This window comes from Meriones unguiculatus, chromosome 19, assembly GCF_030254825.1.
Source record: "Meriones unguiculatus strain TT.TT164.6M chromosome 19, Bangor_MerUng_6.1, whole genome shotgun sequence".
Taxonomy (NCBI): Eukaryota; Metazoa; Chordata; class Mammalia; order Rodentia; family Muridae; genus Meriones; species Meriones unguiculatus.
The window spans coordinates 69,125,345-69,151,776 of NC_083366.1; the positions used below are offsets into that span (position 1 = coordinate 69,125,345).

General features: G+C 59.7%; 2 protein-coding genes across 9 annotated transcripts; one reads left to right on the top strand and one right to left on the bottom strand.

Moving 5' to 3' along the window:
- The first annotated feature begins 729 nt into the window (after positions 1–729).
- Prr7 (proline rich 7, synaptic) lies at positions 730–9,137 on the top strand. Of its 2 annotated transcripts, none has more exons than XM_021639143.2 (3): positions 730–921; positions 7,833–8,475; positions 8,574–9,137. In XM_021639143.2, exons 2-3 carry the CDS (start codon positions 8,070–8,072, stop codon positions 8,969–8,971), a joined length of 804 nt encoding a protein of 267 aa, XP_021494818.1. In that variant the 5' UTR covers positions 730–921; positions 7,833–8,069; the 3' UTR covers positions 8,972–9,137. The 2 variants fall into 2 exon arrangements, with proteins under 2 accessions (XP_021494818.1, XP_060228519.1); XM_060372536.1 differs by lacking the exon at positions 730–921 and adding an exon at positions 1,268–7,458.
- A 467-nt stretch (positions 9,138–9,604) lies between these two features.
- On the bottom strand, positions 9,605–23,957 carry Dbn1 (drebrin 1). Of its 7 annotated transcripts, none has more exons than XM_021639119.2 (15): positions 23,237–23,954; positions 19,083–19,138; positions 18,379–18,491; positions 18,137–18,211; positions 17,886–18,032; positions 17,633–17,710; positions 17,300–17,451; positions 17,163–17,226; positions 13,431–13,490; positions 13,219–13,342; positions 12,310–12,447; positions 11,824–11,994; positions 10,725–11,404; positions 10,343–10,448; positions 9,605–10,189 (listed from the first exon to the last, which is right to left on the bottom strand). In XM_021639119.2, the coding sequence occupies exons 1-15, from the start codon at positions 23,320–23,322 to the stop codon at positions 10,119–10,121; spliced, it is 2,121 nt and encodes a 706-aa protein (XP_021494794.2). In that variant the 5' UTR covers positions 23,323–23,954; the 3' UTR covers positions 9,605–10,118. The 7 variants fall into 7 exon arrangements, with proteins under 7 accessions (XP_021494794.2, XP_021494795.2, XP_060228514.1 ...); XM_021639120.2 differs by having other exon boundaries at positions 10,343–10,445; positions 23,237–23,953; XM_060372531.1 differs by having other exon boundaries at positions 19,083–19,207; positions 23,237–23,952.
- Positions 23,958–26,432: the final 2,475 nt, after the last annotated feature.

Sequence of the window (26,432 nt, forward strand, 5' to 3'; positions counted from 1 at the left end):
CCGGGAATGGTTGCGTGGCAGGGCTTAAGTCGAGCTATGGCGGACATCCACACCACCATTTGGGGTGTCAGATGCCAGCTTTGGAAACGCCTGGAACCAGCTGCGGTCAAAGCTAGACCGGGATTCTTTGGTTTTATGGGCCCTTTTACCCTGGCTCTTACAGCCGTAACTCTCAGTTGATGTGGTGGGAGGGGCTTTTGGAAACAGTAAAAGGCAAGCACGCAGCCGGGGTCAAGCTTAAGATGGAGCCAGCCGGCTCTAGACAGTATCCTCGGGTGAGCATGCCCACGAAACCCTGGAGACTGAGCCTCAGCTTGGTCTCCGTGCTTCTCGGGAGGCACGTACCTTCCAGACAGAGCAGGTGCGGGCCTGAGTTGGAGGAAGCCACTCTGAGGCGCTGGCTTCCTCTAGCCTTGCCCCATTTCTTACCTGTGTCTGGACATGTCCCGGTTGAGCTGTGTGACTGGGTTCGTGACCTCAGCCGCTCCGCTAAGCACGCCCGTGTGTGGCTGCTTTGTGCAGCGAAGCTGCAGGTGTGTCCCTCACCCGCACCTCCCTTTGGGTAGCCTGTTGCCAGGAGCTGTGCCGTGTACCTTCTCTGCTAGGATGCCCTTGGTAGTGCGAGCCCACGCCCTCGTGTGCCGTGTCTGGGTGCGGCAGGTGGGTCCGGAGTCCCACCCACCCCTTCCCTCGGCGGCGTGTGGCAGGGGGTGGGGGTGTCTCTGTTGGCTGCGCGCGCGCGCACGCCAGGCTCAGCACGCGCCCGTGCGCGCGCCCCGTGCCTCCAGCCCAGCGCTTGGAGCGGCTTTCGCTGCCACCGTCTGCTCCCCGAGGCCGCAGCCTGCCCAAAGCTGGGGGTTCCGTCCGCTAGGCCGCTCGCCCTGAGGCAGGAAGACGAGTTCGAGGAGGATGCCTGGGCCCGTGAGTACCGCGACGGCTGCGGGCCGGGCGGGAACAGAGCGCGGGCGGAAGATGGTCTTCGGGCTGATGCCCCTCCCTGCGGGTGGCTCAGAGCCCTAGCCTGGTGTCGCCACTCGGACCCCGACCGGGACAGCGGGCAGCCCCTCCCCCAGCCCACACCGGAGGGAAGGAAGGAGGGGAAGGAGAGCACCAGTGAGCAAGGGAGCCCGAGCCGAGCCGGGCGCGAGCCGCCACCAGTTCGCTTGGAAACCGTTGCCACAGCAACGGGGTTGCGCTCCCCGGCAACGCGACTGCGGGGTGGAGACGCCCCCTCCCCCACCACGGCCGGGGGCGCGGGAGGGGGGGAAAGGGGGTGCACAGTGGCAAGAGCATCGCTCTGCTGGCCGGTCTGGGTGTGCCTGCCTCAGCACGTCGAGGGTGGGGGTGAGGGAGAGCGGCTCCGTGGGCACGAGCCGGCTCCCACGTGGCTGCAGTCGTCGCAACAGGGCTCCAGGGTGGCTGCAAACGTGGAGGCGGCCCAGACCCTAGGCCTGCGGCGCGGGGAGGCCTGGAGGTTGTAGGGTCTGGGGTCTCTGCCGGGCAACCACCATTGTTAGTGCCACCGCTAGGGTGGTCTCCCGCTCCCTTGAAACGTGGCCTGACACGAAATCCCATTCTCCGGAGGTGAATTTTCTTTTAAAACTAGGGAAGAGGAAAGAAGCTAGCCAACATCCCTCATGGCTAGGGCATGTGCCAAATCACCGGCCCGCGGTGGGCCTCTACTTGGTGTTCCTAGCCACCACTCTCCAGGGAGGGATGGAAGCAGAGCAAAGGACCTTGCTCACCCCGGGGAGCTGAATCCCAGGCCAGATGGGAGCGACCCAGCTCATTGTTTGGACCACAGTGCTCCTTTCTTGTCTGTGCACAATGCTTTGCCTGTGTGGGGTGGCATGGAGGTTGGCCTGCAAAGAGACCAGTGCCACACGGAGGTGCGCTGCCCAAGGGAGCTCCTCAGATGGCTGCTGAGTCAGAGGAAATGACCTCTGGCTCCCCTCCCGCCCTCCCCTCATCGGGCAGTGTGCTAGACAGAGAAATGGCCCCCCTGCCAGTAGAACCTGACTCAGCAGATGCCAGTCCTGACCACAGGCTTCACATGTAGCATCCCTGAAACCACGACCTACCACCCCTAGGTTCCGTTTTCTATTCAGTGAGGCATCCGGGGCCCAGGATCTGGGGCATTTGAGGCCTTGGCAGAAGATGCCCTTAAATGGATGTTACCTGGGAAGTCAGGCAGAGAGACCTGGGCTTAGTCACAGGTTCCCTTCAGTCTTTATCTGCTCTGTGTGCGGTCTGTGTGCATCCACAGTCCCCAATCCTTACAGCCAGTGTGCAAGGTGCATTTAGCATTCCTGTTTAGAGATAAGACTCCTGGGGCTCAGGAAGGGAAGGGATTTGCCCCCCAAGGTCAAGCAAACTAGAAAGCAGTGGAGCTCCGTTTGTCTTGCAGGCTCCTCGGCTGACATACCCCCTCTTAGCCATGTGATCCAGGCAGGAAAGACTCCCAGAGCTTGCCAGAGGAACATTCCTAGCCTTCCTTCATGTTCTTGCAGCGAGGAAGTTGCCCGTCTCCAGCCTTGGAGCACCTCTCCTTCCTGCTGAATCAGCTGGCTTCCTCACATGTAGCACAGGGCGTGCTATTGATAGGCTGTGTTCGTGCCTCCCTCCTCCATTTTCTCTCTGGCTGAGTTGAAGCCTCTGTCTGGCTACCTTACCCTCTGGGAGCCTCTCAGCCCCTGCTCTCTGGTGCATAGGCTCTCTGGCTTTTACAGCGTCTATCTCTAATTATGAGACAGTCTGGCCAACACAGACCCAGACAAGTGCTAGGAACCTGTGGTTGGCCAGGCCAGCTCAGAGGCTGGGAACCCAATGCCTCCACGGGCCACAGGGGCAATGGCATGAGTGATGTGGCCAGGTTCCTGCTCATGAGTTAATGTCGCCACACAGCATGTAGACTTTGTGTGTCTAGATTATCTAGTGTTTTTTTAGATCAAGCATAAAGAGTGACCTTTGTGTAAACATTGGGAAAAGTGACTATGGGAAAGATTGTTAGCCATTGGCCAATAGAACATTTTTGAATTGCATTAAAGTTGACGCCGCACACAGCCCATAGTAAGGTGGGGGTGATTTCTGCTGGAGCATCCCCGTGGGGCAGGCTGCTGGCCTTCAGTTGGTCCCACCCAAGTGTGCACACTGAAGTGTTTTCACGTCCCTTGTGCCCCCACGCTTGATTGGGCGCGTTTTGTTTCAGGTTTATTCACTTTCTGTGCGAGTGTTCTGCCTGCACCCATGTCTGTGCACCGTGTGTGTTTAGTGCCTGTGGAGGTCAGAAGGCAGCAGATCCCCTGCAACTGGGGTTCCAGACCCTTGTGAACCTTTCTGTGGGTGCTGGGAACAGAGCCCACGCCCTCTGCAAAAGCAACACGTGCCATTAACCGCCGAGCCATCTCACCAGGCCCCTAGGCAGGCCTCAGCATCCCTGTTCTACTGTTGGTGTGGGGCTACAATGGGAGCACATGGCTCAGTTAGGTAGAAACAGGATTTGAACTCATGCTTCCTCTCAGTGCTTGACATAACACATTGCTCCTTACAAGACATGAGCATTCTCTTTCCCCACCCTGTGGCCTCCTCCCTTGCAAGAACAGATCATCACATCCTGCATGAAGGATGGAGAAACAGGGAGCCACAGGAATGAGCTTTCCACGAGTCTGGGCTTTTACTGCCTTGCCCCATTCCTCCCACACTGCCCCTGACAGGGCCAGAGCTGAAAATGAGGGCCCAAGGAAATTCTTCGTGTCTGCACACCGACCGGGGCTCCGGGCTCTGATGTCCTTGTGCTGGGGTAGGCCACAGACACAGGTCAGGACCTGGCTGAGCCTTTTTTGAGCTGAGGCTATGGTAGAGTCATGCAAGGCTGACTTTGGGACGCATTGTTGTGAGGAAGAGGAATAGAAATGTCCCGTGTCTCCCTGACAGGCCTTTCCTGCCAGGACTGGGTTGTGCAGCCTTCAAGGCTTCCCAGCCAGCTAAGGCTCTACCTCTTGAGTGTTGCTGGGCTCACAAGTGTGAGAGGCTGGTGGTGGCAAGGACAGGGTGACGGCTGCTTTCCTCCCTGGCCTCAGCACACCACTCTACATTTTGGTGCTGTCTCCTTTCCTGGTCTCTATCTCAGGCTCACATCCACAGTATAAGCTTGTCACAAGTTATGACACAGACCTCTTGCTCCCAGGGCCTCCATATCACTTTTCCTTGTATTCATAGATGGTAGGGTTTTTAATTTGGTTACAACCCACCCAAGTGCCAGTCGTGGCACACACCTTTAATTCCACTGCTTGGGCGGCAGAGGCAGGAAGATCTCTTTTGAGTTCCAGGCCAGCCTGATCTACAGAGTGAGTTCCAGGACCACCAGGGCTACATAAGACTGTGTCTTGAAAAAGCAAAACAGAACCTACCCCTGGAGGGCTAAGGGCTGGGCGGTCACTTTTTCTTCCCATGATATTTTTCAAGAATTTAGTATATGCTGACCAAGCTCCTGAAGGGGTGGGTCCCTTCTCTCACAGTTCAAACATCCAATGGTACCTGGACAGGTCAAGTCACTGTAACAAGTAGCTTTCCGCTCCTGTGTGCCAGGCGAGCAAGCCTTTGTTAAGACTGTGGAGCATTCCAGGATCACTGGGCAGGGCAGTGAGGGTAGCTCAGGCTAGACATGTCCAGGGAACAGGGGAGGAGGCCAAGAGGCCCTGGCAGGAACTCCTCGAGGCCATGCTCTGGGCCACATGTTTTTCTGGCAGAGCATCTGTTGAAAAATTGTTAGAAATTTGAACTCTGAAGCCAGGTGTGGTGGTTTTTGCCTGTAACCTCAGCTTTTAGGAAGAAGCAAGATGATTGTGAGTTCAAGGCTACCGTGGGTGACCTAGTGAGTTCAGACGATGGTGGTGGATCTGGACAAGCTCCCCTCTGTGTATTTCAGACACTTGTACAAGCTTCTGAGGTGCCAGTCCGAAACACCCACCCTATCCCCCAGCCCCAAAACACACAATTCTGTGACCTTTGCAGAATTTAGCTCACTCCTTACCACAGCGGTGATTCATGAGAAAACAGGCAGCACAGTGGTTAGGAAACACCTGGGGCCTGGCTTTTATCCCAGGATGGTCTAAGGAAACCCAGCAAAGCCCCAAGCCCATAATGCTGCACATTAAGAGGGAATCCTAAATATTGTTTAATAACATACAAGAATATAAGGTGGGGAAAAGAGGAAATGCAGAAAAGGAATCCTTTGGCAGAGGGAAAGATGGAGGGCATGGTTCTGGGTGGACAGGGAGGAGGTGGGCAAGTACAGGTGTTTGCTATCAACATTGTGGAGACAGTGAGACAACATGAGGGGCTGAGACCAAGACTCTAGGTCTGAGTCTCTGGGTCCTCCACACACACTAGGGCCAAAGCATGCACAGAGGCAGGGAAGAGCTTGGGGCAGAGGTCTTTGAAAAGTCTGGCCTGTTCAATAGAGCATTTCAAAAGATCTGAATGACCCTCTTGGTGTTTACAAGCCGAACAACTACTGTGGACTGTCCAGGAGGGACGCTTCAGGCTGGACTGTGGCCCTCTGTGGCCTGGCGGGAGAGCTAGAGCCGGACTGTTTGTCGGGCAGCTCAGTGGCACGCTCCCTGGCCCAGAGTTTGCCAGAGCAGAGGCTGTTGACACTTCTTGCAGCAGCACAGACTTGGGGTTTATTCTTTGGCGTCTGGCCCAATGCCCAGGCTGTGAGCTAGGTGCCCTTGGGGCATATTTCTGTACTGTGTTCTCTGCAGATCTTGAAGTACTTCCCCACTCCCTGGGCTACACCACAGGTGGTGTGGAGCTTGGACAGGCCAGAACAGGACACACATTTGGCCACAGGTTAACCCAGCTCCCAGGTGTTCTCACGAGCTGGGCGCCAACAGGCGCTGGGGCCTCATCCACAGCTCAGCCCATGAGGTGGACAGCGGCTGGCCACATACAGACCGGACCTTAGCACCTCCTCTTCGCTGTGTGACATGAAATGAGGTGATGTGAATGTTCCCGTGATCGTGCATGGAGCCAGGTGTGGAGGTGCAGGCCTTGAATCCCAGCAATGGGGAGGCAGAGGCAGGTGGACAGCTCTTGAGTGTGAGGCCAGCTGGGACATAGTGACACCCTGTCTCAAAAACAACAAAAATCTCCAAGGAAAGAAGGAACAACTTCTGATGACCCTGGCAGATTATTTTTAAAGCTTCCTTTTATTTATATGCTCTCGGAGGGAACCATGATGTCACGTTGTCCATGATGGCCGTTCTTTTGGGCCCAAGCCATCTTTGCAGTTGCAGACCTGCACCATTGCCCCCAGCTCTTGACAGATGCTTCTAATTTAGCAAGCTTCGTTCCCTCCAACCACAGAAATACATTTTTTGACCCGGGACTGTTTCTGCCCTTTTGGCTGAAGCCTGCAGAACATTCCTGTTCCTGAGGGCTCAAGGAAAGGAGAACAACAGATTTAATTAACTCCCAGTGACTGGCAGCATCGTGTTTTTATCTGGGCTGCGTCACCATGGCAGCCTCATGGTGGGGTTGTGGAGGGGGCGGGCAGAGCTATTGTTCCTACCCTTGTCTGCTCTGGAACGCAGGCCCAGGAGGACAGGACTGGCATGGTCACCAAGGGACACATGGCTAAAGGCAGCCAGAGAGTCAGACAGGAGCCATCTGGGGAGCCGGGGTGGCCAAGGCCTGGCACCCTTTCAGCCTGGGTCTTAAGCTGATTGTGGGCACCAAAGCTGAGAGAGTGTGGGTGTGCCAAGGGCAGGCGGTTGTTTGGAGCGCCTGGAAAACCATACTCGGCACGAGCTCAGGCTAGGGCTTTGCGGCTAGGCCTAAGTTCAAATTAGCACTGCCATCTGTACAGTTAACTGCTCTTCCAGTTCTCAGCCGAGTTGGAAACAATTTGTTCCCTGTGTGTGTGTGTGTGTGTATGGTGGTAGGGGGAGGTTGTGTTAAAGTCCTGATAGAAGGCATTCAGGAAAGGCCCGTTTCTGTCCCATGAGGATGGTGGCCGGTCTGTTGCTGGCTGCCCACAACTAAGCAGTCAGAGATGCCCTCAGACTCCTGCTGAGGTAGGAGGTGAACCTTAGAGACTTTATAGTGAGTGTAGGACTAGGTGGTTCCGAAAGAAAGACAAACCTAATTTTCCACCCCTCTGCAGAGGGGGAAAGGAATTAGTGGAAGGAAAAGGGAGGGCTGGAAGCAAGAGAGGTGCAGCCAGTGGGGTTTGCGCATGAGTAGGTGGTGCGGGAAGTCGAGTTGGGGCTGGAATCCGGCTGGCAGAGGCGCGCAGAGGAAGGAAAGCGGGCCTGGCCCACGCCCAGCACAAGGCTTCAGGAGCAGACAAAGGCAGGGCCGGCGGCGTGCAGCGGCAGCCGCTGCCAGCCTCGCAGGCGTGGCCAACAGCTGGAAGCAGCGCGGAGCAGAAGCTGGGCGCCAGGCGGGCTGCTGGTGGGCCTCCAGGAGGGGGGCTGTCCTCCTCCCCACCCCAAACCGCGGGACTAGCCCCGTGCCCCGGCGCTCGCAAGCCTCGCAGACCGCCTCCGGAGCTGGACCCTACCTAGGGTCGCGGGCGGGCTCCGCGCGCCCCCTGCTGGCCCATCTTGGGTCGCGGCGGCACGCGGCGGCCGGGTCTCGAGTCGGGGGAAACCCTGTCGGGGAAACCTCGGGGCGTGACGTCACCCTCGGTGACGTCACCCGGCCCCCGGGGAGCGCGGGGGTTCCCACGGAGGAGGCATCCCCGGCCCCGCGCGGGGCGAGGGCCGCGGCCCGGGAGTCGCCCGGGGTCCCGGCGAGCCTCGCTGAGCCCGGTGTCTGCCCCGCAGGTCGCTCGCGGCCCCGGGTGAGGTGAGCCCGCGCCGGCCGGCGCCATGGAAAGGAGAGGGAGCCCAGGTTGTCCCCCGCCGGCGTGCGCGCCCGCTGAGCCCCGTCGCAGGCAGCCCCCGGCCGCGGGTCCCCGAGCGACGCTGGCGGCACCTGGGAGCGGGGCGCGGCCCCGGGGCCCCGCCGAGGAGCCCCGCGTCCAGTAAAGCTGCCGAGGCCCCGCCGCTCGCGCCGCAGCCATGGTGATGTCCCAGGGCACCTACACGTTCCTCACGTGCTTCGCCGGCTTCTGGCTCATCTGGGGTCTCATCGTCCTGCTGTGCTGCTTCTGCAGCTTCCTGCGCCGCCGCCTCAAACGGCGCCAGGAGGAGCGGCTGAGGGAGCAGAACCTGCGCGCCCTGGAGCTGGAGCCCCTGGAGCTGGAGGGCAGCCTGGCCGGGAGCCCCCCGGGGCTGGCGCCGCCGCCGCCGCCGCACCGCAGCCGTCTGGAGGCGCCCGTGCACGCGCACCCGCACGTGCACGCGCACCCGCTGCTGCACCACGGGCCGGCGCCGCCGCACGCGCACCCGCACCACCACGCGCTGCCGCACCCGCCGCCGCCGCACCTCTCGGTGCCGCCCCGGCCCTGGAGCTACCCGCGCCAAGGTAAGGCCGCGCGCGGGGCGGGGCGGGCGGGCCGGGCCGGGGGGGGCCGGGGCCGGGGCCGGCGCCTCCCGCCTCACCGCCCGCCCCGCGCCCCGCAGCGGAATCGGACACGTCCAAGCCGCCGTGCTACGAGGAGGCGGTGCTGATGGCCGAGCCGCCGCCGCCCTACAGCGAGGTGCTCACGGACACTCGCGGCCTCTACCGCAAGATCGTCACGCCCTTCCTGAGCCGCCGCGACAGCGCGGAGAAGCAGGAGCAGCCGCCGTCCAGCCACAAGCCCCTGTTCCTGGACCGCGGCTACAGCTCGGCGCTGCACCTGCCCAGCGCGCCGCGGCCCGCCGCGCCCTGCCCCGCCCTCTGCCTGCAGGCCGACCGCGGCCGCCGCGTCTTCCCCAGCTGGACCGACTCGGAGCTCAGCAGCCGCGAGCCCCTGGAGCACGGCGCCTGGCGCCTGCCGGTCTCCATCCCCTTGTTCGGGAGGACTACAGCCGTATAGGGGGGCGTCCGGCGCCCCGGGCCCCGCGGGCGAACTCCTGGCCGACCGCGGGGCTTTTTAAATGCTTCCCTTGGACCGCGGGGAGGGGTGGGGGGAGGGCGGGATTTCTTACCCTGTTTGTTACATTTTGAGGATAATAAAGGTGTGTGATCTGCTTTGGTACAAGCGGAGGGGGACACCGGCCGCTTCCAGCCCCGGGGCCCGTGACGGGCGAGCGCCCTCGCTCGCCCAAGGCCGCCTCTGGGGGCGGGCGCTCAGGCTCCGTCCAGCCCGCCGTTGTGCGCCCCCTGTAGCCTCGGAGGCGAGAGGAGCTGGGACGCCAGATCGACCCCTGGAGGCCCCGAGCAGCAGGCCTGGAGGGATGTGGATTTCTTTATTCACAGACATGAGCACGACCCATTACATAAGTTTGTGCTTTAAAAAAAAAAAAAAAAATGTGAAAAAGAACCCAAGCAGAGAGGAAGGAATGCGGGACGGTCCGCCCGAGCCCCTGGGTCCCCTCTCTAGGACCTGACTGGAATCTCGCCTAGGGCCTCCAGCCTGGGACCTGCCCGGCAGGAGGGCGGAAAGCCAAGGGGCCCCAGGTGGGCCTGGAAGCTCCTTTCGACCAAGCAGCGAGGGTGAAGACAAGGGGACGGGTCCCAGGGAGCCAGAGCCCACGAGCCGTTTATTGCCATGTTTTAAATTTCGTGCAAAATATCTGAAGCCCTGGATAGAGAATACAAAGTGATTTTTTTTTTCCAAGAAACAGAAAACTAGGAAAAGTGATGGGGGGGAACCTTTCTCCCACCGGAACCCCCGCCCCCCACCAGGTCCCAAGCAGGGTGAGGCCTCCTGGCTGCTCGGCCGAGCAGGGAGGACTAAGCTACAATCTGGGCTGGGCGGGAAGGGGGCGGAATCTGCAACATCGTTTCAACTACCAACGGGAGGAAAACCGGTCAACTGTACAGGTCTATCAACTTTAAAAAAAAGACAAAGCTGTAAAAGTCAGGCCCTGTGGGTGGAGAAGCAGGTCCCCGGCCAGCGCCGGAATCCGGAGTGCGGGCCAGGCGGGGCCGCTGCTAATGCTGGCGCTGCGAGCCGTCTGGCCAGAGGCCACTTCAGGTGGGCGGCCGTGGCGAGGGCAGCCAGGGGGCACCGGCCACTACTAATCACCACCCTCGAAGCCCTCTTCCTCTTCGGGTACCGGGTCTGCATCCCAGCAGGTGATGTCTATTTCTGGGATATAGAGGGAGAGGAGAGAAGACAGCTGGGTAGACCTAGCGCCCGCCACCCCCACCCTCTAAGAGCTGTGCCGACCGTGTTTAGGACCCCGCCAGCCCCCGAATCCCCTCCACTGGCCAGAATCCGTCACTCTTCCGGGAACACTACCTGGAGGCTTGTTGTAGAACACCGGAGGCGGGGCCTTTGCACACAGCTCTTCTGATTGGGCGAACTCTTCCTCCTGGGACTGACTGAAGTAGCCTTCGCTGGCCTGCTGGGGGTTGTCATTTGGTTTTTTGTTTTGTTTTGTTTTAAACAAGCACATAGGTCACCAGGCCCCACCTGACAAGACTACAGCTGATGTTTCAGGCCTGAGCCTGTTTCCCCAGCAACCACTCTTGGAATCCTTGGTTGCTGGGGAAACAGTCTGCCAGGGAACAAACAGCAGAGATGGACTGGAACAGATCTGCTTCTCAATATGGATCCACAAGGAACCGGCCCTCCCCCCTCAGCCCTGTGCCATCCCTCCCCCCGGCTGCCCCTGTCCCACCTGCGTCCCCTCCTTCTGAGTGGCCTCTCCATTGGTCAGGTGAGGTTCTGGTTCCAGCTCCTGCTCCAGCACCTGATCTACCGCCTCGAGAGCCGAGGGCATCGTTAGGACCTGGGAGGCGGCCACCGGCTCCCCTTCTGCTTCCTCCTCTGGGTCACAGAAGGTGGCCGGAGGCTCTGGCAGCTCGTCAAAATTCAGAAGGTTGGCACAGCCTTCACCCGCTGGTGGCAGCGGCTCCTGAGGTGCCTCCTCCAGCAGAGGCACCTCTGCCAGGGAGGCCTCAGCACCTGAGGGTGGTATGGGTGCCCTGGGCTCAGCCTGAGGTGCTGAGGCCTCTTCCCCATTGCCAGGCCATAGGTCAATGAGGCTGGCAGTGGCGGGGCTGGCACTGTTGACAACGGTGGTGTCAGTAGTGGCAGTGGTAGTCTCCATGGTATCAGCCGCATGGGTCTCAGCTACTGAGGTGACAGAGGCAGCGGGCTCTGCGGGGGCGGCCGGGACAGCCTGCTCTGGGAGGTCTGTGCACATCAAGTCCTCCATGGGGCTGCTCTGCAACAGGGGGGGTTCCTGTGCCGGAGGGGGCTCCTGTGCACAGCCAGCCCAGGCCTGAGGGCTCGCTGCTGCTTCGGCCTCCTTGCTGGTCTCCTCGGCGTCCAGTCTAGGGGAAGACTCCTGGGCCTCTGTCGAAGCACACACGAAGGACACGGTGCAGTCAGCCCCCTCGGGGAAGGATAGACACCCTGGGCCAACCTACAGTGCCCTGCCCAGCAGCCAAAGAGCGAGGGAGCTAGCACTTCTGGGAGGAAGCGCCACAGAGCAACCCTTAGCGTCAGCTGCACAGCTAGCCTTTCACCAACTGTCTGGGAACCGCCGGGAAGCCCAGGGAGGAAGGCCCCATGGTCTCAGTGACGAGGCAGTGAGGTTGGAGAAGGGCAGGTCTGAAGGCAGCACCAGGGCTTCCCCCTGCCACAGCCTCCTCCTCGGCAGCCTAGTGTTGCTTGCTGATGAGGGTCCAGCTCCTTTGAACTGTATGAGGCAGCCAGGGTCCCGAGCTCAGAGGCTGATGGAAGCATGGGTACAGGCGGAGCCCTCCTCTCACCTTGAGCTGGTGGGGGTGGTGGAGGCGGGGGCGGAGGCTGTGAGGATGTGACCTCATCCAGGGCCCTCTCAATCTGCTCCGTGACAGGGGTGGAGGCTGTGCTGGACTCAGACGGGCTCCGGGTGGGGATGGGAGTGGGCGCCATCCTCCGGTGGCTGTCCAGGTGGCTGCCTGTGGAACAAATGCCCGGGCTAGTCGGTGAGGCTCTGGGAGCCAGGTGGAATCAGGACTGTCCACCTCGTCTTGAGTGTGGGTGGGGGCTGTGAGCTCCCCAGGCCCCCCAGGGGCCAGATTACTGCTCCAGACCCTGCAAACCAGGCCCCTGGGGGCCAGCGCCCTGCAGGGCCAGGGACAAGAGGCAGGTAGTACCTGCGGTGGGGACAGACACCAGCAGTCAGCAGTCAGGCTGGGGGAAAGGGCGAGGGGGCTGCTGGGAAGCGGGGCCCTCCTTACCCCACCCTGCCAAGGCCTGGGGCTGCTACCTACATGGGAGGGAGGAAGAGAGGTTTGGGGTGCGGTGACAGGTGATATAGGGAAAGGGAGTCCGTGGAGGGGAAGAGGAGGAAGAGGAGGAGGAGGAAGGCCCACTGTCCGATGCCTTTATGAAAGGGCAGTACGGACGACCTGCCAAGAGAGACAGACAGAGAAAGAGACAGACGACAAGAGAGGGTCAGTCTCCCCCCCCTGCCCCGAGGCCTCACCCACCCCCAGGGCCAGCCGTAGATGTCCAAGCCACCTTCAGCCAGGGTGCACATTCAGCCAAGCTGGGCCACAGCCTCAAGCCATCTGATGCCTCCCACCAGCCAGCACCAGACACACACACACGGGCACACACAGCGGCCTCTAGGTAGAGTACAAGTGAGTGGAGTCTGCCATGCTCCTGGAGGCCCAGCGCAAGACCAGGGACACACAGTGGGTGCAAACAGACCAACAGACAAGAAATGGAAGGATGCTTCGGAGGGAGGGCAGAAGCTACACAAGGAGAAGCCAAACGGGGGACCCTGCGGACAGCTGCTCCAGGATGCTCAAACTGAAGGCCAGAGCAAGATTCCACCCCCACATGCATCCGAAGCCTTCGGGCCAGACCTAGTCCAACCCTGCAGAGAAGCTCCCAACAGCAGCCATGTGGCTGAACCTTCACCACAGCTGCCAGCCGGCCTCCAGTACCACCCATCGCTCAGCCAAGGCCCAACACTGACAGTGGCCCTGCCCCCCGCCCCCCGCCCCCTGCGGGTGCTACCACCTGGAAAACTGTGGGTGGAAGCACACTGGAGGGGTCTTGCCTTCTCCAAGGAGTCCTTGGGCAAGGCTTCTTTTCCAAGAAACAAGTCCCAAAGGGATTTAGGGCCATAGTCTGAGGAGTACTGATCAGGCAAAGATGGGGCCGAGGACTACCTGGTCGGTGGTTGAAGGGTGAGGGTGCGTCACAGCTGCCAGCGGAGGCCGACGCAACCCGCTCCTGCTGCCTGAAGAACTCCCGAGGGTTGTCAGGACGCTGGGCAATGATGGCAGCTGCCTCCTGAGGGCACAAGGGAAGAGTTAGAGCCGGGTGCGCTAGCTGGCTGAGCCAGCCCTTGTCCGTCTCACTCATACTCCCCAGCTCTTACCTCCACCTCAGATTCGGACTTCTTCATCTGGGACTCCTCCTCGTCATCTCGCTGGTCACCCTGGGAAGCAAAGGGACCATGTCCTGAGCCTGCCTTCCACAACCCAGCAGGGTCTCGACAGATGGCTCTTCGCTCCCTCAGCACCCAGCTCCACAGCCGTCTCCTTCCCTTCAGCGCCGAGGCCACCTCATGCGCACACTGGCCAGGCCTTGCTGTCCCATCCACTCCCACAGCTCTGCAGGTCTCCAGGGCCATCTACAGCACTCCTTGTCCTTTAGCGGCCTCAAGCCACAGCAAGCAATGAGTGCGGCTGCGGACTGCCTGTTGTTCCCATGTCTTATTTTAAAGCCTCTGTTTGTTTGTCTTGAGATGGGGTTTCTCTGTGTAGCCTTGGCTGTCCTGAACTTACTGTGTAGACAAATTCACAGTGATCCACCTGCCTCTGCCTCCCACATGCTGAGATTAAAGGCGTGCACCACTGTACCCAGCCTTTAAAAGCCATTTTTAAAAGAATCATTTGTGGGGGGTATTTGTTCACCACGTGCACGCAGTGCCTGCAGCGGCCAGAAGAGGGTGTCAGATCCCTAGAACTGGAACCACAGGTTGTAGGTGCTGGGACTTGAGCCCAGTCCCCTCCAAGAGCCAGCGCTCCTCACTGCTGAGTCACTTCTCCAGGCCCTGAGGGCAAAGGTTTTTGTTTGTTTGTGAGACAGGGTTTCCCTGTGTAGCCTTGGCCGTCCTAGGCTTGCTTTGTAGACCAGGCTGGCCTCACAGAGATCCACCTGCCTCTGCCTCCCGAGTGCTGGGATCACGGGTGCACGCCCAGCTGACGGCAAGTTTTTAAACCCACGTAAAATGTAGCTGCTACCACTTACAGTTTCATACTGAACTGAAAATAGAATCTGGTCTCTTATTTTGTCATCCTAGGGACTACCCAGGTCCTCCCAGAATCCACGAAAATGCTTCACCGGTGACTACGCCTGTAGCCCTTCATGCCTTTATTTGAGTCAGGGTCTCATTGAGCTGTCAGGCTGGCCTTCAACTTTCAGTTCCACTGCCTCACCTGGCTTGTGTTTTTTTGAGATGGGGTCTCTCACAGACCCCTGAGTATCTAGTTTGCATTTTTTCTCTCTGGCGCTGTGTGTCTCTGACCCCCTCACCTGGAGGTGGGCGGCTTATAAATCTGGGGCCTTGTAAATGCTGGGCCACTGCTCTACTGCCAGGCTGCACTCGCAGGCCCCTGGCTTCCCAGCGCCGCGGTGGTTGGCCAGGCACACAGAAGCCACCCTTACATGGAGGCATGCCACCCGTTCACTGCACCCCCCGTCCCTGATTCCCATTTGGCCCTTCATGACTTTTAAGACTGAAACCCGCGGCTGGAGGTGGGCAGGTCCCTTGCGTGGGCACATTCCCTTCCCCAGTCTGATCTAGGCTCTGACCCCGCGTCTGTCCCAGCTCCAGCTCGCCCACATACTCTGCTAGATGTGGACACAGTGTCCTCTGCAAACTGCAGTCACAGGCACAGTCTTACGGTTTCCCAGCTCCACGCTCTGGCACAGGAGATCGGCCCACCTCTCCCAGCGCCTGAACATCAGCCTCTCCATTAAGGCCTCAGCCTGGGCACTAACTCCTGAGCAAGGAGCCCCCGGCTCACTCAGCCATTTCTCTCTGGGTCCCCTCAGGGGGTTCCCAGCAGACGGCACAGGTTGCTCTGCCTCGTGTTTCCTGTTTCTGGGGTCACTCCCCTCATCTTCTGTGAGCAGCACAGGATGAAGAAAGACCCCGGTCTCTGGAGCGGCCAGCACAAGGCTGCTGCGTGTTGGCTCAGTGGGACTCACTATACCAAAAGTCTATTTCCTGTTGTTCATGGGGCAAACTGGGCAGAAAGGGCTGCTGGGGAAGGGAAAAAAGCTGGGCAAGGAACAGAACTCTTTTTTCTTACTTCAAGACAGAGCCTTACTTTGTAGCACTGGCTGACCTGGAACTCATAATGTAGAGCAGGCTGGCCTGAAGTCACAGCACTATTTCTGCCTCTGCCTTCTTAGTGTTGGAACTGCAGGCCCGAGCACCGCTTCTGGCTCAGCCCTTTGCTTTAAGCACATAACCTAGAGCTTAAACATTGCCTAGTGTGGATTCTCTCCGTTCCTTTACTCTCCTCCAGTCAAGGAAAGGAGCAGATGCGGGCTGGAGCAGGGCGAAGCAGACACAGTACGACCAGCAGAGCGGCTCATATCCACAACCCAGCACTGACAGGGAGGGAGACCCCTGGGGCTTGCTGGACAGACTGTCTAGCCAGTAAGCAGGTTCAAAGAGAGAGCACATCTCAAAAAAGAAATGCACCGTCTGTACCACACACACACACACACACACACGCACACGCACACGCACGCTAAACGGAAGAGAGCCTGCTCAGCAAGGAGGCTTCAACTGTGAACAATGTGGACAATGTGGACACCACTGAACAAGTTAGAGCTCTGGGTAGGCCCAAGAGCAACACGAGGGTCAAGAGCACTGTTGTACCTAAGCATTTTGACACATGAGAACCAAAGCAAAAGGGGAACCAACGGGCTGAGAATCGGCTCAGCGGTTCAGGGTGCTCGCTGCTCTTGCAGAGGACCGGGTTTGGTCCCCAGCACCACACGGCGACTCACAACCATCTGTCATTCCAGTTCTAGGAGATCCAATGGCTTCTGAACAAGACGCACACACGGCACACAGCCACACATGCAGGCAAACCACTCACACGCATTAAGAAGTAAATCTAAACAAACTCTTATCAACAGGAGAGAAAGCCATACAGCTCCTAAGCTAAAAGAAATGATTTAAGCCTGATGGTGGAGGCGCACACCTTTAACTCCAGCACTCGGGAGGCAGAGGCAGGCTGATCTTTGTGAGTTCGAGGCTAGCCTGGTCTACAAAGCAAGTGCAGGACAGCCGGGGCTACACAGAGAAACTTACCCTTGCGGGGGGGGGGGGGGGGGGGACATGTTAGGTGCTAAATTTCAATTTCCTGTGGGATCTTCCGGAGAGGCCGCCCTGCCAGCTGGCTACAGTGTTGCTGCACAGTCACTTTCCATGAGATAATCTGAGGCAGGGCTGGGCTACAAGAAAACACCCTCTGCCGTCACTGCTAAGATGGTGGTAAGGGCAAAGAGCGAGAAATCGGAAGTAGCCGCACCAGGCGACCTGGCTGTGTGTGTGCGTGCGTGCGCACCCTGCAAAACTTGACTTTTCCCAAAGGCCTGGCTATGAACGAGCGAGCACAGTACTGATCAGGATGGCAGCAATGGAAGAAGGGGGCTGCTCCAGAGACCCTGCCTGTGTGAGTGGGCCCCAAAAGCCCGGGTCTCCATTCACTCAGGAGCTCTGCGCCATTTACTACAAAGCCTAATTCTCACCCCTCCTCCCACGTTTCTACACCCCCAGGCCCCGAGGGGGGTTAGCAGTGGAGCCAGGCCAGGCCAAGGTGGACCGACTCTTCCAATTTGGAGATAAGGGTCTAAAAGACATTTTTCGTTGCTGTTTTTCTGGTTTTATTTGTTTTTTTGTTTGTTTGTTTGTTTCCACACAACCAGGTCCCCACAAGACAGGTACAGGGCCTGACACGTGCATGATGCTAATGGCCATGCACACTCCCGGCGAACAGTGCTAGCACTGGTGTGCAGAGGCCCAGAGCACACTGCCCACCCCCACTCCCCCGGCCAGGCATGAATGCCCCGGGAAATGACTTACAAAAATGGACTGCTCCTTTAGCCACCTCTTTGCCTCCTCAGCCTCTAGAGTCTGCTGTTTCCTCCTGGAATGAGAGGAGTGAGAAGTCCTTCAGGGTGCGCCGGGCCGGGCAGCCTCCGCCGCGGGCCGGGCCTCACCTGTGCTCCTCTATCTGCTGTTCTCGCTCCCGGTAGCGCCGCTCGCGTTCCTCCTGCTCCTGCCGCTCCTGCTCCATCCGCTCCTGCTCAAACCTCAGCCTGGCGTCCAAGGCCTTCTTCCGCTCTTCCTCCTTCCTCAGCTCTTCCTCCTTCTGCACCCCACACCCAGGAAGTACAAGCCCTGAGCCCAGGCTAGCCCCAGCTCTTCCATTCTACTCCCACCCGGGCCGGGCACTAGGGGGACGAGCCGTGCCGTGCAGGAGACCAAAAGGGTCTGCCCTTTCTGCTGAGACCGTGCGGGTGCAGGTAGGGAGGTCAGGGCCCGCTGCCCACCTTGGCCTGCTCCCAGAACTGCTCCCGGTTAATCCGCTTCATCTCCACGGCTGCGTCTGTCTTCTGGTAGGTGGTACCCTGCGGAGTCAAGCGCCCGGCCTGAGCACCAAGAGCAGCTGACCACTCAGTACATGCCTGTGCAGACTGAGGCCTATGGGGCGGGCGGACTGGGGAGGACCAGGGAGGTCTGACTCAGGGACCAGGCCCCACAGGGGAGCCCAGGCAAGACAAGCTGTCCCAGGAACACACTGACCACCGGCTCAGCGTTCTCGTCCTCTCGGAGCCGCAGCCGATGCAACACCGGGCTGGAGAGCCGGGCCAGGCCATTGGAGAGCCGCTGCCCGATGGCACCAGCATCGATGTCTTCCACACTGCTGGCATTCACAATCACGTCAACACCCTTCCATGAAAAAGCAGGGTTTAGGGGGCATCCAAACTTCCATTGCCACCCCCAGCATAGAAACCTGCCCCCCCACACCCCCTTCAGACCCAGTCCCCACATACCTGGAAGAATTCAGCCACCTTAGCCACGTGGCTGGCGCAAGCACATTTCCGGGCATCGGGCACATCTTCACCAACCTGCAATGTGTTCGGTGAAGAGGGTCTCAGGGAAGGTGAGAGGGAGTCAAGAGCCCGCGGGCCCAGGCTGCTCTCCTGAGCACTCTGTAAGATTTCCCCCACAGCGGCTGCGGTGGAATGCGGCCGCTCTGGCCTTCAGCTCCCAGCCCCGTCCCACAGCTGCATACCCAGTTGATGAGCACATATTTTGGCAGGGCGGCCTGGGAGTCCTTGACGCTGCAGAAGCCGTACATCACTTTCTGGTTCTCGAAGTGGCCAGAGAGCTCCTGCAAGCCCCCTTCTGGGGAAACAGTACGGTGTCAGGACACTCCTCCTCCTATACCCTTGACCCTACAGAGGGCCTAGAACCCCCAGGGGATTTCTGTGCTGCAGAGTTGGAAGCCCAGACCTCTGTGTGAAGAGGTGAAGGGTAGACAGGATTCTAGTTCTGCCTCTGAATCCTCCTGAGCCTGATTTGAGATGGGGCTGAAGAGGTGTGTCTTCACACCGCATTTCTCAGTGATCACGCCTCTTGTCTGAGGTGCTAGTGCCCAGTGAGGCACAAGGCTTTCCTTAAGGACAGCTTCCAGCTCTAGAGAAGGCAGCGCTGAGCTGGGCCACCCTGAGCTAGGCCACCCAACAGGCCCCTTCGCTAGCCGTGTGATGTCAGGCAAGTCGCTTTTCCTCACTGTGCCTTCCCAGAAGTCAAACAGGAAGCAAGGCTCCCTCCCTCTAGGCTCTGAGGAATGCAGGGATGACAAGAGGAAGGACAACCAGCAGACAAGCCTGGCTCTGCAGGATGCACAGGAAAGTGGCTTGTTGCCAGCCAGGGAGGGGAACAGAGCAGCCCAAGTAGGTGGTGGGAAGGAGAAGGAATGGCTGGAATTCTTACCTCCTGAGGCTGCAAGCTTGAGGTCATCTGAGCCATCCTCATACGTGTACAGAGCCCTGGGGAGAGGGAGGGGTGGCTCACAGAACTGTCAGGTCCTAGGCAGCCAGTTTTGGGTAGGGAAAGCACTAGGGAGGGAGAGCGGTACCAGAGGGCAGGGCAGAGGAGGACAAGGAGGAGAAAAGCTTTGGTTGTTGGCTGGTCGTGACAACAAAGCCAGGCATCATTTCCGCTGAGCCAGAGACCTGGGTCAGATGGCAGTCAGGGAATGGTGGGGAGAAATCTCTGCCTAGTCAGCTCAGCGTCCGGCCCTAGCCCTGGCAGCCCACAACCCAGCAGAGCGGGTGTGCGATGGAGACTCCAAGGCAACGGTTCCTTGGTTACCGTTCCCTGGCGACCATGATTCTCATCCCTCATTGGCCAGAGCCAGGAATCTACCTGGTGCTTGCCTTGGTACCCGCTGCCCCTCCCCCTATTGGGAGGGAGGAGCAGAATCTGGTGCTCAATGCTGGGCATCCCCTGGTAACCATGGCAACCGAGCAATTGGCACAGAAACCAGCCCACCAGAGCTGCATTCTCCTCAAACACAAAGGACCCCAGGGACATCCTCAGACTAAACCTCTCCCTCTCTGAGATGGGGATGAGGTCACTGTGATCACTTCCCAACTCTGACCCTAAGACCTCCTGGGCTTCTAGCCCTAGGCTGCCTCTGCCCTAGCTGAGATCTCCCAGGCCTGCCATGTAGCCTGAGGCTGGCCAGACAGCTAAACTAACCACTTCCTGCCTTCCTGGCTTTTTCTGCTCTGTATTCCTTCTTGGTAGGCAAACTGTAGCATCCATTTCATGGAAAGTAATGTAGAGATTCTCTGCCCAACTCCCCCAACCCTCCCAACCCCTCCCCCCCCCCCGCCCTTCCTGATGCAGGCACAGGCTGGAGACACATGGAGAAGGGAATCTTGGTCCCTGAGATTCAGAAAGGTTCAGACATTCCTCACCTTCCATTTCCTGTCTAAGCCGGGAGGCTGAAGTGTTTGAGGAAAGGAAGAAAGGGAAATGGAGGAAAGGGAGCAGAGAGGAGGAGGAGGAGAAGAGACAAGAGAATGAGGGAAGTGGAAAGATGAGGAGAAAATAAAAATGGTGGAGGAGGGAAGGAAAAGAAAGGAGCAGGAAGGAAGGAGGGGTGTGGGGAGGGAGGGCCTAACCCCATCCCCTAGAGGTTGGGGCCCTAGTTGCTAAGAGGGCCAAATGGGCCCCTGCAGCCCCTCCCTTCCTGGTCCCTCCCTGCTTTTCTCCACAGAGAGACACAGGTGGGCTGTAGCCCCCGGTGCAACTGCTGCCCCGCCACCCCAACAGCTGCTTTCCAGCACAGCTGTCTCGCCACCTGTCAGGCTGCCCTGACCCTCAGCCTCGAACAAAGAGCCACAAGGAAGCAGGGCCTGGCTCTCTCCATCACAGCTGAGACACTGAGACTGCACAGGAAGCCTGGCTCCGACACATCCCTCGGGGACAGACGCTTGTCCCGGCCTCACCAAGCCTCTCCAAGGCCCCTTCCACCTTTCCTCACCCACCTCCAAACAGCCCCTCTTCCCCGCTACGGCCACAACCCTTCCTCGGCAGAGACCAAGCCTCGTTCAAACGCTCTCAGCCATGCCCAGCCCACTTTCCAAAATGACCACTGTGTTCACACCCACACTCGGGCCACGCTGGCTTCCCGATGCAGTTCTGAAGAATACTCTCTACCCTAGAGTTGCACTGTGCTTTCTACACATGAAGACCACTCGGGAGGCCAGGGGCACGGGCAGCCTCAGTCTGAGCTTCACGCCCCGGAGCAGTACAAGAATGGCCCTGGACCCTGCTGGACAGTGTGTCTCTAACAGGGCACAGGTACCCTGGGACACAAGCAGGGAAAAGGAGAAGGGGAGTGTCGGTGCACACACCTCCCTAGCACCTCCCCTAAAGACAGTCAGCGCCCGACTGCCCTGTCAGTCCTGTGGAGGCAGGAACCCTGCTAACACATGACTGCTGCTCAGTCCTGGGCCAGCACAGCGTGGCAGCACAGGGACTTCTAATGTTGACAAAGTCTTATCCACCTTATGAGCCACGGACACTGGACCAGGGCAAGGTGAGCGCTAGGAGTGGAAGGTTGAAGACTGACTGGTCACAGGGTGCTAGATCTGGAAAGGCCCTGGAAACCCGAGCCGGACCTGCCCAGGCCCCTCTTTTCTCGAGTTCTTGGGAAGCGGGAACTTCTCACACAATGACTCACAACATAACCTGGGTGGTGCCGGCCTTTCCCCCACTACACAATCCGGCCTCCCCAGTGTCCTGCTTCCAGCACAAGGACAACAGTCCACTTAAGACCCTGCCACCAGGGCTCAGCTACCCCAAGTTCTCCCACACCCATATGCAAAGTCAAGGTAGAGGGAGGAAGACACAAAACACTTCTGCCCCTACATTCTCACCCAGGACACCCTTCCCGAGGGGCTACTGAATGCAGGGTCTGCCCAAGCCTTAAGCTCTCACTCGGTGGGGTTAGAGCTGAGAGCCGTGTCGCCTTCTGTAAGATGCACATATATTTGAGGGTGCACATGTGCCTCTGTGCATGTCCCCCACACAACCCAGATGGGGCTGCCGCCCGCCAGGGAGGAATAACTAATTCCCTTTGGCTGCATGGCTGTGGCTGGTGGAGCCTAGGCCTAGCTGAGCAGGATCGGGCAGCAGCAGTTGGGTAGACCAGCCCTGCTTACTGTGCTCTGTCTCTGAGGGGTCTCCTGTACCCCGCAGACTGGAGAGAAGGCAAGGTTCCGGGCAGGGCCGTATCCCCAGACCCGCTCCTCCTCCAGGCCCCGCAGGCTACTCGCCCAGATCGCCTCCCATGATCTCAGCCCCCCAGGGGCAGGGCTGGGACAGCAGTGTGGAACTGCCCTGCTTGGCTTGTGCCGGCTTCTCCTATAACTGACCTGGAGACACAAGAACTTGCGTTCCGAGTCCATCCCTCCGGGCCTGGCTGCCCGCCAGTGCTGCAGTACCGTGGCATGGACGCCGGGCTATTTCCTTCCCTCCTTCAGCCCCCCTACCCGGCTGCCCTCCCAGGCTGAGAGCGAGGCCGACTGGGGGTCCCTCAGCCCAGACCCAACCCTGCCTCGGTTTTCTCAAGAGCCTACTTCCAGGCTGATGAGATGAAAAGGGAGCTTTAAGATGGGGGGGGGGGCTTGCCCCCTGAGAAGAACACTTGGGGGCTGTGCTCCGAAAGCCCTCGGTCTTCCTGACACCCCGAGGTTGCAGGCCGGGCAGGTGGTTCACACCCTCCTCCACCTCAGGGAGGGTAACAGCTGGGGAGGGGAAGAGAAGCCGTCCTCTCCCACCGGAGGCCGACAGCCCCCGGCTGCGGAGTGAAGGGGCTAAGGGTCCCGGACATGCACCCAGCCGGTGCCCCTCTGCGGGGGCTCCCTGCACGCTTCCTCACAGCCGGCCACCTAGCCACGTCCATCTCCTGGGTCTCTTCCTGCCTAGCTGGGAGAGAAGGCTCAGCCCTGCTTCTTCCCCTGCGACCCGGGAGGCATAAAGGAGTCACTCCGTGCTCGCCATGCGGCGGCGAACCTCCTCCTAGCCCACCCTAACCTAGATGTGGGGGGAGGCAGCCCCGAGAAGCCCCCGGTGGGCGGGGCACGCTGGCCCCCAGCCCTCCGCGCTCCTCCCCCGCCCTGGCTTTCCTTTGTGCTGTGGCCGGGCAGGCTGCTCCGGCTCCGCTAGCTGGGTCCCCGCCCCGTCCCCACCCGGTCCTCACCCGCTCGAAGGTGGCGAAGGTGCCCTTGGCTGGCCCGAGCACACCTGTCCCCCGGGCCCGTGGAGGGAGGCAGGGTGGGGAGGGGGATGGGCTCCGGCAGGGCCGTGGGACCCCGGGCCCCACGTCCGGGCTCCACCTCCGCGCGGCTGGCGTCCGGCTCCGGCGTCCCCGGGGCGCCCCGGCCCGCGCGCCCAGCCTGGCCCGGCCGGCCCCTCCCCCGGCTCGCACAAAGGCAGCCCCTCCCCGGCTCGCCTGGGCCGTTGCACCACTTAGGGGTCCCCCCTCCCCTCCCGGTAGCGGAGCCTCGGGGAAACAAAGGCGCGCGGCGGCCTGGGGACAAAGGGGCCGGGGGCGGGGGCGGGGGGCTCACCAGTCGGCCGCGCTCTCCTCCCGGATCACCTCCTCGTACGCCGCCAGCAGCTCCAGGCGGTGGCCACTGAAGCTGACGCCGGCCATGCTGCGGGCCGGACCGAGGCCGAACGGACTGACGCTCGCGCGGACGGACCGACAGACACCGGAGGGAGGGGATGAGGGAGCCGCCGCCGCCGCCTTAGAGCCTCTGCAGCGCCGAGAGCGAGCGAGCCAGCGGCCGGGGGAGGGGAGCCGGCCGGCGGGGGGCGGGGGGCGCTGGCTCCGCCCGGCGCCCTCCCTCGGCTCGCTCGGTCCTAGCGCCGCCCCGGCCCGGCCCAGGGGGAGGCCCGCCCCCCCTTCCCGGCTTGCCCCCGGCGCCCCCACGCCCCTCGCCCGCTGGCTGGCGCCGGTGCTCTGAGCTTCCACTCCGCTCCCAGGGCCGGCACCGTGCACCTGTCTTGTCTTGTCCCCAGCCTAGTAGCACACCCTCTTCCCCAGCCACACACCCACCGAGAGTCCAGGCCCTACCCGGGCCCAGGTTCATCCCCCGCCTCCCCGGGATAATTGGCCCAGCCCAACACTTTGATTCATTTAACTCCAGCCCAGCCTCGCCCCTCTCCGGGACCATTCCTCCTGCATTTGCCCCCTTTTGGACCTTCCCCTGCTCCTGCCCGCGCCGCTCGTCAGCCCAAGCCTGGGCTGTCTGCAGCCCGCTCCCTTCCCAGTCACCACCCGCTTCCAGGGCCACCGCACCTCTGCCCCAGCTACAGGCGCAGGCCTAGCGCCGCTCGCTCCACCTAGTCACCACACCCTCCAGCTATGCCAGCCTGCCGGAACCCCACTCAGGTCCCCCACCCTACCCATACCCCTTCCCGCACCGCTGCCCCATGACCTTGTCTCAAGCGTTCCTACCTACCCCACCCCGGCTCATCACCTCACCATTCCAACCATTTTCTTCCTTCTGGATGGGGAACCTGGAAAAACATGTCTTCTTTCCCAAACACCATACATCCTAAGGAACCCCAAGTTGGGTCTCCAAGGCCGGATGCCTCCAAAGCTACACCAGGGTGAACTTTCTGGCACCTTTTATTTCCCAAACATCTGAGCACAGAAGGGACTGGGCCTCAGGGAAGTCCCTGTGGGGAACTGTTGGCATGGACAGGGCCTCCAAGCACTTTTTCCTGTGGGGTAAGTAGAGGACCCGGGAGCCCTCCACAGCTCCGGGAAAACCTTCCATCACTACCATGCCTCCCGACCCATTTCCCAGGGAGGCGACAGTGCCCAGAGCCTCACCACGCTTCACCAGGGCTAATCTATGAAGAGGAAGTAGCAGCGGTTTTGAGTGGGTTCCTAGTTCTGATATGACCAATCATGTAAGCCAAGAAGCCAGTATGTACGTTCACTGCAGTGCTTCAGAATGGGACCTGGATGAGGGTGGCTTTAAAAGCTCCGAGGTTCACACAAGCCCCCACTGCGGGAGTTCTGGGTACCCACTGTACCACGGACCCCTATCCTTGGCAGTTTCTCCTCCCTCCCACCTATAGTGAGCCCCAGGAGTGGTCAGTCCTGGGCCCTGAGCCCTAGAAGCAGCTGGCGGCAATGGTGATGGCAGAGGGCAATACTGATGACTCAAGAAGGGGAAGGACAGGGTGGGGAAGCCCGGCTGAGGACCCAGCCTGGGTTTGCTCTATGTTAGACCCGCCAACGCTCTCCTGAGGAGGTTTGGCGGTTGTGGCACAGGAATAGGCTTCGGCATCTCTGGTCTCAGTCCCTTCCTGCCTCTTCCTACTTCTCCAACCTTGCTGTCTCCCCAGCCTCCCGTTTAGTCCCCCAAACAGACCCACGCGCACCAAGGAAGCACCATCCTCAGACTCCTGCCTCCCCTCCACTTGCCTACCACGTTAGCCGTGCCCATTTCACCTCCCTTCTGTATTCTTTTGTTGTTGTTCTGCTTAGTTTTAAAAAATATTTTTATTTGTCTGGGTATGTTGGCGCACGCCTTTAATCCCAGCACTGGGGAGACAGAGGCAGGTGCATCTCTGTGAGTTCCAGGCAAGACAGGTCTACATTGAGACCCTGCCTCAAAATAAGGAAATAAAAATCGGAGTTCTTTCTCTTTCTTGTTTTTAATTTTTAGGTTAGTGTACAGAACCACAGGCCTCACCACAATATGGGTCATTGTTTCTGTTGTCATTTGTTCCCCTCCCCCACTTTCCTCCTCTATGGCTCCCTCCTCTAGCTGGCTCCCTTCCCCCCACTTTAAGGTTATCATTGTGTATGAGTACAGGCACACACACGTGTCACAGCCTTCCTGTGGAGGTCAGAAGACATCTTTCAAGCATCAGTTCTCTCTTCCACCACTGGCTCCTGGGATCTAATGCAGGTCATCCAGCTTGTACCTGCTGAGCCATCCCGCTGGCCCTTCTTTAGTTTTTCTTGTTACTTGAGGCAGGATTCACACTGTAGCCCAAGCTGGACTCAAACTCCATGTCTGAACGATGGGATTACAGGCATGAGCCATGTACTTGGCTGCTGAAGAATGGCTTCGGGTGGGGTGATGGCGACTAGAACCCCAGCATCTGCAGGTGGAGGCAGGGAGAACATTCTCCCCTGTAGGGGGAGCTCAGGGACTCTCTGTTTCAAAAACAGACCAGCCAGGTGTGGTGTGGGGAAGCTCCAGGCCCTTTAATCCCGGGAGGCAGAGGCAAATGGATCTTTGGGTGTTCAGGGACAGCCTGGTGTACCTATCACGTTCCAGGACAGCCACACTACACAGACAGACCCTGTCTCAAAAACAAACAAACTCAGAAGGGAGGCAGTTTTAGGACTGAGAGACAACTGAGCAAGCTGAATTGCTCTTGTCAAGCTGGGGCTAGATCCTCAGACAGACCCCACAGCCCTACATCTGCTTTCTCCTGTTTCTGAGGGATGGAGGCAGCTGCTTACAAGCCCTGGAGGTTATGTCCTACCCTCTAGCCACCTTGTTTCTTGACTTTTTCTGGCCAACAGCTCCTCTTTGGATTTCCACGTTCAGTTGCTCTATGGTAGCTGCTTCCCTGGCCATATTTATGGGAGAAGATGGCCACTGCGCATTCCTCAGAGACCCTGCCTCCTTGCAGAGACTTAGTTGCCCTTAAAAACCACACCCAGTCTTGCTGGGTGGCTGGCACCTAGGTGCCTCCTCTGAGGTCCTCCCACCAGGGTTCACATCTGCC